The sequence below is a fragment of the Vombatus ursinus genome, unplaced genomic scaffold (genome assembly GCF_900497805.2).
Source record: "Vombatus ursinus unplaced genomic scaffold, bare-nosed wombat genome assembly UNPS02014773.1, whole genome shotgun sequence".
NCBI classification, from domain to species: Eukaryota; Metazoa; Chordata; class Mammalia; order Diprotodontia; family Vombatidae; genus Vombatus; species Vombatus ursinus.
This window is the reverse complement of record NW_020954551.1, coordinates 33493941-33506859: the sequence shown is the minus strand read 5'-3', so window position 1 is coordinate 33506859 and position 12919 is coordinate 33493941. Positions and strand designations below refer to the sequence as shown.

Here is a 12919-nt window from a genome sequence, read left to right as displayed (position 1 = left end):
TGGAAGGGTTTCTCTGTACTCCAGGAGCTCTCCTCGGAGCTCTGAATTCTGAGGAGAGCTCAGAGGATAAAGGTGGGAGGGGAGGACGGGAGGATGGGGAGCAGGGCCATTCTTGTAGGGCTTGTCTGCCAGCACAGAGATTCATTTTAGAGAGGAAAAAAATATGTCTCCCTCGGCCTGACAGAGATAAGAGCAGGGGAGCCTTGGACCACTTGTGCGCCGGAGCCATCCCTGCTCTGAGCTCTTGTCTGAGGGGGGCATAGAAGCGATGCCCTGAGGCTCTGTCTTGGGGTCTGATCACGAGGACAGACTAGTCCCTAGAATGGACATTTTACTCCCTTGATTTGTGAGTCAGAAGACCTGGATTGTCCCATTGCCTGTCGTGATTGCGTCACTTCACAGGATATCTGGAAGGGACCTTAGAGGTCATTCAGCCCAAACCCTTCATTTTTCAAATGAGGAAACGCACATATACAGAGAAGGAGTGATTTGCCCATGTCACACAGTGGCCGAGCTGAGATTTGAACCTAGGTGCTCTGACCCCAACACATCTCTCTTTCCTTTGGGCCTGCTCTCTGGACCTGCTTCCTCATCTGCAAAACAGGAATAATAACATTTGTACTACTTGTGTCACAGGTTCAAAAGAGTGGTTGTGGTTGTTTTTTTCTGGACTAGTGATTTCATCAGAGTAGGGAACTCAATGTGAGAGAGCTCCCCCTACCAAAACAGCTAGAACACCTCCGTGACCCTGAGTCTTCCCAAGTGGTGTGGGGACACGGGGAGGGGAAGGGACTTGTTTAAGGTCACACAGCCAGTATTTGTCAGAGGCAAGACTTGAACCCAGGTCTTTGTGACTCTGAGGCCAGCACTCTATCGATTGCACTAGGCTGCTTCTCCAATGTTGGCTCTCAAATGGCGTGATGTATGGAAGCAGAGGGCTCGATAAACCTGAATGCCAAGAGAAACGGCAGCTGTTATTATCACATGATTTCTCAGACAGGGTCGGTAGGGACTATCTCATTCTAACCCAGGACCATCTGGTTTGGGCCATCTTTCAGGAGAAGCCCATAATCCTTCTAGTCACCCACACCTGAGAGTTCTTTGCCTGGCAGCTGAGGCAGAATGGCTGAGCTAACTTTATCCTTTGTATGGACTCTTCTATGATCTTAGCTCTCCTGGCCCACTGAGCCTCCTCTTTTTCCTCCCCACTCCTGGCCTCCAAGCGCTTAGCTGCTCTGGTCTCTCCCACAAGTCAGCCGCAGACAGGTCTCGGTGTTCCCGCTTGGGGCTCTCTCCCTCTCCTATTCTGTTTCTAGTTTTATCCCTGGGCTCATAGGACACTCACTTTCCCCTCTGACCCAAGCTACCCTTGCTTCTCCTAAGTGATCAGCCAGTCAGTCCACACAGCTTCAGCAGCCCCTAGACACTCTGTCCACTCACCCTGAGCCATAACGGACTTGAAATCATGAGCTGTCTCCACCAAGAAGTCCGCCAAGCTAACTCTTCATTCTTTGAACTGACAAGGCAAAAGGGACATGGGCAATCCAAAACCCCAGATGAGGGAAAAAAAATAGATTTGCTTTTGGAATGGAGTGAATTATATCTGCTGGGCCTTGAAGCATAGAACATAGACAGTCAGAGTTGAGAGGGACCTTAGAGATTGGCCAGTGAATCCAAAGCCCTCATTTTATGGATGAAGTTTTGAAATCCAGAAAGGAGAAGTTATTCAAATCACTGAGTTAATTAGATACTGATTCAGCACATACCTCACCATCCATTCTCCCTCTACCCTGAGCCTCACCCAAGCCTCTCAGGATCCTCCCCAACTATTTTTTTTTTATTTTGGAGGAGTAGGGAAGGTTTATTATATTATTATATTATATAACAAAAGTCAGATTTTTTTCTAAAATAATCTTGCACCATTAAATAAATGAAACTTCAAAAATGTCTCTTCTGCAACACAGAGAAAAACTGTGCACAGTTACTCAAAACTGCTTCTGCTCATGTCACTATTTCTATAAAATGACATATCCCCTTGTGAATATTAATGTACTTCAATATTTCCTCTGGACGGTGGAGGGTAGGGTCTACACAATCTCTGTCCTCTGTACTGGATATTCCTTTTAGATGATAATGGTTGAGGCAGGGATGTGCTGATAAGTGTTTAACAACCAGCTCTATGGGGGGAGGGGAACTGTACATACTACACACTTTTATGTTTAATCTGCATTATTATTTTTTCTATCACTTTTCTGAGTCCAGTCAAGCAACAAAACAATAAATCAAGCCGTGTTATGTGGTGCATGCAGGTTTCTGAGGTGCAAATGCTTACACTGAAGATTTGACATAGGCCTGTCCAATTTGACATTGGCTCCAGCACAGGCCTGGGTTGAAGGGGCAGATCACCAGGACAGCCCTCCTTGGGGATGGGTTAGAAGAGAATGACTTCCTCTGGTGTTCACCCCTGAAGTGCATGTTCAGGGCCAAAGCCAGCCATGGGAATTTAGAGAAGGGTCCCTTGAGCTTATGTAAAGGGGCTGCGGCCTCAAGGTGAGACTAGTCAAACAGACCCTGGACCTAAATAGGCCAGAACCCATTGAGGAATGTGATAGAGCTGTCTACATTTCCCTTGATTTCCTCCCCAGCCTGTAGTACAGAGGGTCCTGGAAAGAGAATCAGAAGACCTGGGTATAATTACTGGATCTGCTCCTTAGTAAACTGTGTGGTCTTGAGGGGGTTACTTTCCCACTTTAGGCCTCAGTTTCCTCACCTGTAAAATGAGAGTGTTAGTCCAGATGATCTCTGAGGGGTAGCAATGAACATGTATTATAAGGGGAATATTTCTGAGAGACTAGCCCTTCCTGAAAACTGGGGAATTTCCAGCACCCAATCTAAAGGGCAAAGGTTGGGATGGGTTAAAGGAGGAGAATTCTTATCCTTCAGGTTTCTAGTTCAGAACCTTCGCCCCCACAGTCCTACCTTTCACGTGTGGGTCCTGAATGCTTAGTTTCATTTGAGAGGCAGAGCTGGGATGGGGCTCAGAAAGTCTATCTAACTCTCTCTTTGTCTCTTTTTGTCTGTTTCTCTACCTTCTCTTCTCTCCCCCCACCCCATCCCGACCCGGCTACCTTTGTAGATTTTGTTGGCTCTGCGGTAAGTTCTGTGTTACGGCCTGGTGGGGAGGTCCCAGGGTGGGGGGTTCTCCCCTGTCCAGTTTCTCACTCACAGGGACCCTGAAAGGCAGGATCTCAAGCCAGACAATGATATGAGCTCAACTTGTCCAACCCTCCCTCCCTGATCCCTCCATTTGAACCCCTGGGGCAGACCCTGACATCAGACTACTCTCACAATTGGGCTGCCCTCCTGCCTTTCCCTGCCTACCTCCCAATCTCTAGTCCTGGCCAAGGGAGCAGATGGGGGTGGCTTCCTGACCTCACACAGGCCTTTCCCTCTGGACCCAGAGAAGGCCTGGGTTCTGGTTCCCAATGACACTGGACTTTAAAGAGAACCAGACTTCCCTTGAGCCTCTCTGGGTTTCCTTTCCCCATTGTCCACTCTAACTTCACTGAAGGCATCAGGGCCATATTAGGCCTACTCCCAGGCCACAAAATTTGCAATCACCAATGGTGACTCAGTGACCAAATCTTTTGGTTCCATATCATAGGGGAAACCCCTTTATCCTTCTGGGGTTCCCCTTCCCACTCCCTTCCTGGCACTGGCCCTCTAGGGTCCCCACCCACAACTGCAGGTTCAGTTCTCAGTTTGGGGGCTGCCCCGCCTGGTGCTGACTCCCTCTGTCCTGGCCCCCCTCCAACCCCTCCCACTCCCCCCCTCCCAGAACATAACAGAGATGCTGCCACTGGGCCTTGCCCTCTCTGGAGGCCCCGGACTGGACTCTTTCCCATCTTTTTCTGCCAACGACGGTTCAGTGACGTGCACCTCGAAGCCTCAGATGCTGCCAACCTCCCTTGGGCGGCCTCCCCGAGACCCTGCTCTCCCCAGCCAGCTCACCTAAGATGAAGATGACCTGCCTGGAGGGAGGGAGCATGGAGTCCTGGGGTCATTCACCCCCTCCTCTCTTCACCCAATATCCCACTGGCCACTGACCCCACTGCTTTCACTGGGGTCCAGACAACTGCAGCTTTGTGTCAAGACAAAAAGATCAACTTAATTAACTGCCAAGATTCAGAGAGTCCGGGGAAAGGTCCTGGACAGCTTTTCCTCCATCTCCCTATGTCCAGGACCCCTGTCTCCCTTTCTTGCCCTTTCACGCTGAACAAGAACAAGGACCTGGGCAGGGGGGGAAGGGGATTGCTTTCATTCTGGATTGGGCTCCAATCTCCTCCTGATCCCGTCTTGGGAGGACTGCTCCACAGACTGGGCCCAGCCTCAATACCCCTCACCTGCCCCCTGGTCTGGGCCCATTTTGTACAGCACAGAATTCTCAGTTCTTTTGTTGGCAGGGATGGGGGAGGGAGAGTGGAAGAGGGGCCCAGAGACAACATTCCTCTCCTCCATCTGCCAGTGGCAGAAACTGTCCTGTTTCTTTGATACTTTTATGTGCAACTTGAACTTGCAGCTCACCTCCAAACAGGGTACTCCCCATTCCTCCCCACAACCTTGCCCCCCATGTCCCCATCTTCTCTCTGCACCACCCCCCTCTCCAAGCAGGGGACTCCACCACTACCACTTCATGCTTTAAGCCCATTGTTTTGGAGACTTGATGGGGCTGTAAATGGGGCCAAGGGAACAGGTGAACGTGTGTGTGTGTGTGTGTGTGTGTGTGTGTGTGTGTGTGTGTATGGGCTATAAGTACTCAGAGAAAGAATGGGCTTCTTGCCTTATCTCCTTCCCCCATCCACCCACCCTCTGCCTTTCTTTCCAGAGTGGAGAGATGGAATGAGGGGCACCAGGGGAAGTTCATGGGGTCCACTGGATTGTAGGAACAGAGCCACTAGCCTTGGGGACCTCAGTGGGGTTTGAATCCCTTCTTTCAACTCTTTCCCCATCCCTCTCCAAAAGAGTGGTTGTCCTCATTCACTCTGTCCCATTGCTCATGCCCATGGGATTTAGATTGGATTATGAAGATCTCTCAAAATAGCCTGTCACAGTGGATTAGAACCTTTGCTTAGCCCCTACCCTACCAGGAAAAGACAGAGCTCCTGTTTCCATATATCGAAGTCCCATCCCCTTTCTAGAGCTAGGAGGCTAGGTCCTGGATGGTTTGAGATAGGGGTGGATTCTCAGAGGTCTTAGACCTTCTCAGACCCTTTTCTTTCTTTCTCCACCCAGGGGAAGCATTCCATTCATACACCTCCACTCTGGCCCCAGCACTGTGCTCCCTTCTGACTCCCCCCCCCCCAAAGAACTTCATAAAAAAACTCAACCTAAACCACACAGCAATGCTACAGTACAGTTAGAGTGAAAGGGGGCATGCTGATCCCATGATCCAGTGAAGTGACAGGATGCCACAGTCTACATCCCTAAGGTGAGGATGGACTCATCTGGGGATGGGAGTGGTATGCAAATGAGCTCTTTGAACATACACACCAAAGTTCAACAGGAGAAGGCTCCAAGGTAAGGGGAAGGCAGATAACTGTAGGAAAATGTAGAGAGATGATGGAGGGAAGGGACCTAGGGAGCACAACAGCTACGAAGAGAAAGGAGAGGAGAAAGAGAGAATGGTGGGGAAAGGAATAGGAGGATGGGGAGGGAGGGAAAGGGACACAGATTTGGAGAAAGAAGGAAAGAAGGAGGTAGAAAGGAGAAAGGTTGACAATTGGGGAGTGAGGGAGAGGGAAATAGGTGGATAGAGAGGGAAAGAGACATTTGGAGAGAGACAGGTAGTGGGTAAGAGGGAAAGAGGAGCAGAGATGAACTGAGGCAAAGGGAGACAGGGAGAAAAGGAAAGGCTTACAGAGATTTGTAGAAGAAGAGGGAGACAAAGATGGGAGAAAAGGATAGGAAAGCAGATCGGGAGAGGGAGAGATGGAAAAGGAAGAGGGGTACAGAGATTAGAGTGAGAGATTTGAAAAGGAAGGAGGAAAGAGGCTGGAGAGTGGGAAAGGGCAACAGGTGGAGAGAAGGAAGGGGAGTTAAAATTGGGGAGAGAGGGAGAGGGAAACAAGGACAGGGAGAGAGGGGAAAAGATTTTGAGAGAAGGGGAAAGAAACAGGTGGAGAGGCAGAGATGGAGAGAAACAACAGGAAACACGGAGAGGAGATATTTAGAGAATAAGAAAGAGACAGGAGAGAGGGAGACAGAGTTGGGGACAGAGGAAGAGGGAAACAGGTGGGGAAGAGAGAAGGAAAGGTAGAAATGAAGAGAGGGAGAGAAATGAGTGGAGAGGGAGAAGGAGGCAAAGATGGGGAGAGACAAAGGGAAATGGAGAGGGATGCAGAGATTTGGAGAGAGGAGTAGGGAGAGAGATGGGGAAAATGGAAGGGGACACAGCTGGAGTTCAAGAAGGAAAGAAGAGGGAGACAAATGGGGAGAAGAGAGGAAGATGGGCAGGGAAAAAGACAGATGGGAGAAAAGAGGGAAGCAAAAAAAATTTAAAAAAGAAAACTGGGAAGCAGAGATGGGGAAATAGAGACTGAGATAGATGGGGAGAGAGGAAAATGGAGTTGGGGAAACAGGAAGCAGACATAAGAGAGACCAACATGGGGAGGGAGACAAATAGAAATGGGGAAAGATGAAGAGGAAACATTGGGAGGGAGAGGGACAGTGAGGAAAGGAAACAGCTGGAAACGGAGGCTTAGGCAGGGAGGGGAACATGGGGAGGGAAATGGGAAGAGACGGAGAAGGAAGCAAGAGCAGGAGGGAGAATGACATAGGAAGAGAGTGAAAGGGAAGTGGATGAGAAGGAGGGGGAAACTTATTTGGAGAGTGGAAGAGGGAGACAGAGATGGGGAGAGGGAGGTGATGGGAAGAAAGGGAAATATGGAGAGAGAAACATGGAGGGAAACTGAGATGTGGAGGGAGGGGGAAGGAAAGGGAGACAGGGATGGATAGGAGAGAGGGACAGATGAGAAGGGACAGGGAGTTGGATGGGGAGAAAGGGAGGGGTCATCATGTGAGGAAGGAAACTGACAGATATGGAGAGATGGAGGTAGGGATGGGGAAAGGGACAATTACTGTGAGGAGAAGAAATCTTACACCCAAAGGGTGGAAAAATTCCAATGTTGCAACTGAAGAATGAGGATATAAGGCCCCCTGTACACCCCAACTAGTCAGGGTGGAATCACTTGCCTGAGCCTGGGCTGTAGTTGGGGATGGGGCGGCATACAGAGTATCCACCCTCCCCAGAAAACATAGTTGTGCTTCCTTGGGTCTTTCCTCTCCAAACACTCTGGGACAGGGTTCTGCTAGAAATCCAACCCTAACAGGCTAGAGAGTAGAGGGGAGGGAACTGAGTTAGGGCTGTTTCCTTTTGCTGAAAGGGTAGGGAGTGAGGGGGCATGGTGAGCTTCATCAGAGGACAGAGCTCCTATTCTGACAAAGCTGGGCCTGTGGAGAAGAGGAAGGGAGGTTGGATCGGATCCCCAGGAGACAGGGCTGCAGGGGAAGAAAGAAGGACGGTCTAGCCTCTCTGAAGTTACAGCCCAGGGCTGCTCCCCAGGGAGACATGAGCAGACTGAGAGGATCTGGGAACGGGTTGGAGAGCAGGGGAGCCTGAGGGATGGTAGGCTCTCATGGAACACTGCAGGGAGCCCTGGCCCAGGAGAAGTTTCTCAGACATTTGATGCTGTCAGGATCACCAGGTTGGATCAGAGGCTTGGTGCCTTGGCCAGCATTATGTAAATGGGGCTGAAGCCCACCCAGGGTCCTCTTCCTTGGCAGCCCATAAACATGAAAAAAGTTGTTGGGAGTACTAGAGGAGGAAGAAGTAGGCTCGCTTGGGCTGATTCATTCATAGGAGAATGAGGGGATAGAAGCAGAAGTAACTCTGTCCAGTGTCTAGACTTAGGAAGCCTAAAGGGACAGCTGGACTTTGGGCTCCAATGAATGAATAAATGAAAAAGCATTTATTAATTGCTTACACTGGGCAAAGCATTGTGCTAAGTGCTGGCGATACAAAGAGAAAATTGAGACACTCCTGCTCTTAAGAAGCCCACATTCTAATAGAGGGAGACCACACATATAGGATGTTTCAGCTGTAAATCAGATGAAAAGGTCCCTTGTCCTTAGGGTGCAGCATCAATACAGGTGGTAATGCATGTTCTTCAAAAATGTCTTCTAGGCACCTGAGCAGTATAGGGTGGCAGCCATATCTGAATGAGCTGTCTCCAGAGACAATCCTGGAAGCCTGTCACTTCTGATTGGGATTGGCCTAGTAAGGCCAACCTAAGCCAGAGGTTCTTAATGTGGGGTTCTTGGATTCACAGATAAATTTCAAGGGGTCTAATGAATTTGGGTGGGAAAAATTATATCTTTATTTTCACTAATCTCTAACTGAAATTTAGCATTTCCTTCAATTATTTGAAAACATGATTCTGAGGATTCCATAGGCTTCACCAGACTGGCAAAGGGGTGCATGGCACAAAAGTCAAGAACCCCTGCCCTGAGAAGAGGCACCTCAACTTTCCCGCACTCCTCTACCCTATCCCAGAAAGACTCTGGGAGCAGGAAGTGACCCAGACTCTTGGACATGCCTGAGTAAGGTTTACCAAGTCCAGGTGATACCTATTTACCCTGAGTTGGGAATTCTCAGGCGGACTGACTTTAGTGGAGGAAAATTCCATCTTTTGGAGACCCAGTGGAAAAGGCTACTCAGTCAGGGGGATGACAGATTACAGGTTTCAGGCAGAGCCTTAAAAACTCCTCAGAGGTCATCTATTGGGATTCATGGCCTGGTGATAGTGGGAAATCAAAGACAGGGTGCAGGGTCCAGGCTTTCATGTTAACAGAGGAAGGAGGAATGGTGGTGGTGGTATGTCAGAGGTCAACAAACCTCTGTAGGGAAGTGCCCTCCTTCAGATGGGACTGCAGTAAAACTTGGGGAAATGAAGACAGAATGTCCTTTCTACAAAAGCCATGTCCAGTCAGTATCTCAGCCGAGTTGGCCCTCCCTCAGATGCCACCCTCCCTCCTGGCCTGGGGTTCCTGCCAGGTGGAGTGGGGGTGGGAAGGGGGAGCTCCAGTCCCCAAACGGCTGGAAGCTTTGTCCTCGGTGGTGGTAGTGGTGGCGGCGGCAAGGGTCCTGTGACATCTGTTGTTAGCCTAGCTTGGTCTTGTGAATACTTCATCAGTCAGCATAGTTTGAGTGTTATCTCCACTCTTCATTGTTAGACATGGCAACCTCAGTTTTGGTCCTGGAGCCCCTTCGATGCTGGATTTTAGCTTCCGTGCGGGTGGAATGGTGTTCAATAAAGGAATTTATATCACCAATTCTGACTGCTTAATCTGATTCAACTACTGTCTCTCAGACAGCTCAGTGAACCATGGAATGGCATCCTTGGTGGGTTTTTTTGGGTGCTCACAGTACTTTCCCTTTGTAAACTAGCCAGCACCAGTGCCTGGCCATCTCTAAATTTGTGCTGGCAAAAATCTACCTTTTCAAAAGAGTCACAAAGCTATTCCTACTCCTTGACTCAGTGATCCTACTTCTAGGACTATTCCCTTAGGAAGATATTGACTGAAGAGAGACCTAACTATGCATAAATGCTCAGAGGCAATGTTTGTGATATGAAAAAACTGGAAATAATCATTGTATCTAGTGACACTAAGCTAATCTGAATCAACTATGGCATATGAATATAGTGGGATATTATTTTGTGCCATAAGAAATTACAAGAGGGGCAGCTAGGTGGTACAGTGGATAGAGCACCAGCTCTGGAGTCAGGAGGACCTGAGTTCAAATCCGTCCTCAGATACTTGACACTTGATACTTGACACAGCTAGTGCTGTGTGACCCTGGGCAAGTCACTTAACTCCATTACCTAGCTCCCCCCACCCAAAAACAAAACAAAACAAAACAAAAATTCTAAAAAAAAAAAAAGAAATTACAAGAGAGTGTGACATAATGGATAGAGGGCTGGCCTTGTATGGTGGAATTGAGAGTGCACCTACTGTGCTGGATCTGAGTTCAAATTCCACTTATGACGCTTGTTATCTGTGTGATGTTGGATGAGTCCCTTGACCTCCCTGGACCTAGGTTTCCTTATCTATAAAATGAGGTGGCTGGATTTGATGCACTCCGAGGTCCTTTGTAGCTCCAAGTCTATGATCCTACGAGTAAGAAAGACTTCGGTTAAAGTCTTGCTTCTGACACATAGACTGTATGATCTTGGGCATGACCCTTAACCTCTCAGTGGCAGTCTATAAGATGATGTTATACATTGAGATGATAATTGGACCCATGATTTCATGGGTATAGGGAACGCTAGTAAGGAAATTCCCTCTACCAATACAAATTGCACCTTTTCTTAAAATTAATCTTAGATAGTTGCCTGAAGCACCGAGGGGCTAAACTTCCCATTTGCATTGGCAAATGGAATTTATATACAGCCAGTTAATGACATCAACGAAATGGTCAGGCTTCCTGCCCCAATAATTTTCTGACCCCCAAACATGGAGAAAACAATGAAACATGGAGACTTAAAAGAAACAGTGTGGACTGAAGGAAGCAGCATCAGGATGATAATATACATACTCGAGACAAGTATATAAACAATGATAGGACTGGGACAGCATCTGGAAAAGCGCATGGAGTTCAGAAAGGGAACATGGAAATAAATGGCATTTTTGTTACTCTCCTATTAAAGATCAATTGATGCATTAAAAAAAAAAAAATCCCTCCAAACTGCAAATAATGGTTATGATCCTTTTCCATTCTTTTGTGTTGATCTGAATGCTTGATTTTGTTGTTGGTGACTAACTTGTGAATTATAGAAAGAAAAAAAAATCAGCTGTCATGCCTCAGGCAGTTGGTATAGGTTTTATGTTCATTTTAGAGACCAAGAGACTGAAGTACTGAAAGAAGGGACTTGCTCAAAATCATTCTGGTTACAAGTAGCAGATGTGGAATTTGAATGCATATTATCCGACTAAATCCAGAGCACATTTTCAGCTATGGTTCCAGTTGCTGTTGCCATACTTTGGGAAACAATAGAGAGTGTTGCTATTGCTTGCAAGGCTGGAGATGCATGGGACAGTTTGACTTGGCCACACTGCCATAAAATCGCGATATTGCCAGGGTTGTTATATGTGTATTTGGAGCATTTCCCATTTGTCCACTGCTGGAAGAATAAGATTTTGGACCTTTTGGCTTGTGAAAAAGTTGAAGAGGTACATAAGTACTACTAGGCCAAGTCATGCCCTGATTAGTCAAGCACAGGATTAAGAGGTCCCAGGATAATAGGGTTTAGAGCTGGAGGGGATCTTGGGGGTCATCCAGTTAGGTAAAGGGAAGTTAGGCCCAGAAGACAGTGACTTGTCTAAGGTCACATAAGCATTAAGAACAGCTGGAATTTGAACCCAGGTCTCCTAACTCCTTCCCAATACACCCTGTTCCCTCTGTTGGCTGTGTTTCCTAAGCCTTTGAATAATTATACTTTTTAAAAAACTATTCTCTTAGTCTCGGATGTCAGGGGTTAGCTTATGGTTTTCTCCCTTAAATTCCCCTGTGATTTTTTTAGGCAAAGTTAGGTGACTTGACCAGGGTCACACAGCTACTAAATGTCTGAGGCTGGATTAGAACTCGAGTCCTCCTGACTCCAGGGTGGGTGCTTTATCCTAAATGAGTGCCATCTAGCTGCTCCTCCCCCTTATTATTTTGCAAATCAAATTCAAATAGCAAAAATAATTCCCTGTAGCTAATCCCAGAAAGGGGGTAGCTTGGGCTCAAAGCATATTTAATTATTCTGTGAGAGGAAACAGCTTAATGAATAGAGCTGTAGTCTTCAATTCTCCAATCACTGGTGCATACATTTGGAGCTAGAAGGTATTTTGGACCTTAGAGACTCCCTCATTTTACAGATGAAAGAACTGAGGCCCAGAAGTTAAGCTGTTTACTCAAGGTCACACAGGTGATAGAGTCATGTCCAAATTCCAAACCCATCATTCTTTCCACTGCCTCAATTTGGGTTGGAATTTTGCCTTCGCCACTCAAAAGAAGCTATGTAACCATGAATAAGTAGGTATCTCTGGGCCTCAGTTAACTTATCTGTGAAACGAGGGTGTTGGATCAGATGGTTGTGTGTTTGCTTCCAGCTCTAATGTTTAATGGTTCAAAAGGATTTGACTGGAGATCCTGAGGTACAATCTCTCAGCTTTGTTACCCTCATCTGAAAAATGGGGACAATCAAATGAGACAATGGATACGAAAGTACTTAGCCACCTGTAAAGTAGCTAGTTATAGACTCATACAGGTGTTTTTCTGCCATTACTCTACTAAATTCTGCTAAGAAGCCAATCTGGGATTCAGTAATGTCTTTCTGTTACCATGGTGATGGTGCTACTGTAATCCCAGGAAGTATTTTACTCTGGCACAGGGAAATCTTACGTATATACAGATGAGCAGAGAGAAATATGCTCCCAGGCCCAACCAGGTTCTCCTATTCCTTTATCTCTGCAGTAGATCAGGATGAATTCTGACTTAAGGATTAAAGGTTACAGGCTTCACTCAACTTATGTTGATGGGGGGAAAAAAAAAAAGCAAACATAGCCATGTCATTTGGGCAGGTCTTTTTATTTAGAGAGATCTACTCAACAGAGACCAATTTGGACTGGTTGGGATTCTGAGTTTGGGACAGGATATTGCTAAATTCTTTTCCCTCTAGCACAGACGGATTCTTTAATTTTGTTTTTCTTTTTCCCTTTTATCATGGACCTCTTGGGCAGTCCGGTGAAGCCTATGGACCCCTTCTCAGAATTATAGATTACAAAGGGAACAAAATTGAAATAATTATCAACATAG

General features: G+C 47.2%; 1 protein-coding gene across 1 annotated transcript in view; it reads left to right on the top strand.

Annotated features, from left to right (window-relative positions):
* The window catches only part of LHFPL4 (LHFPL tetraspan subfamily member 4), a 29442-nt gene extending 26205 nt beyond the window's left edge, over nucleotides 1-3237 (top strand). The window contains exon 3 of the mRNA XM_027863707.1: nucleotides 3137-3237. Within this exon, the coding sequence (XP_027719508.1) occupies nucleotides 3137-3237 (101 nt within the window). The remainder of the gene's footprint in view (nucleotides 1-3136) is intronic.
* Nucleotides 3238-12919: the final 9682 nt, after the last annotated feature.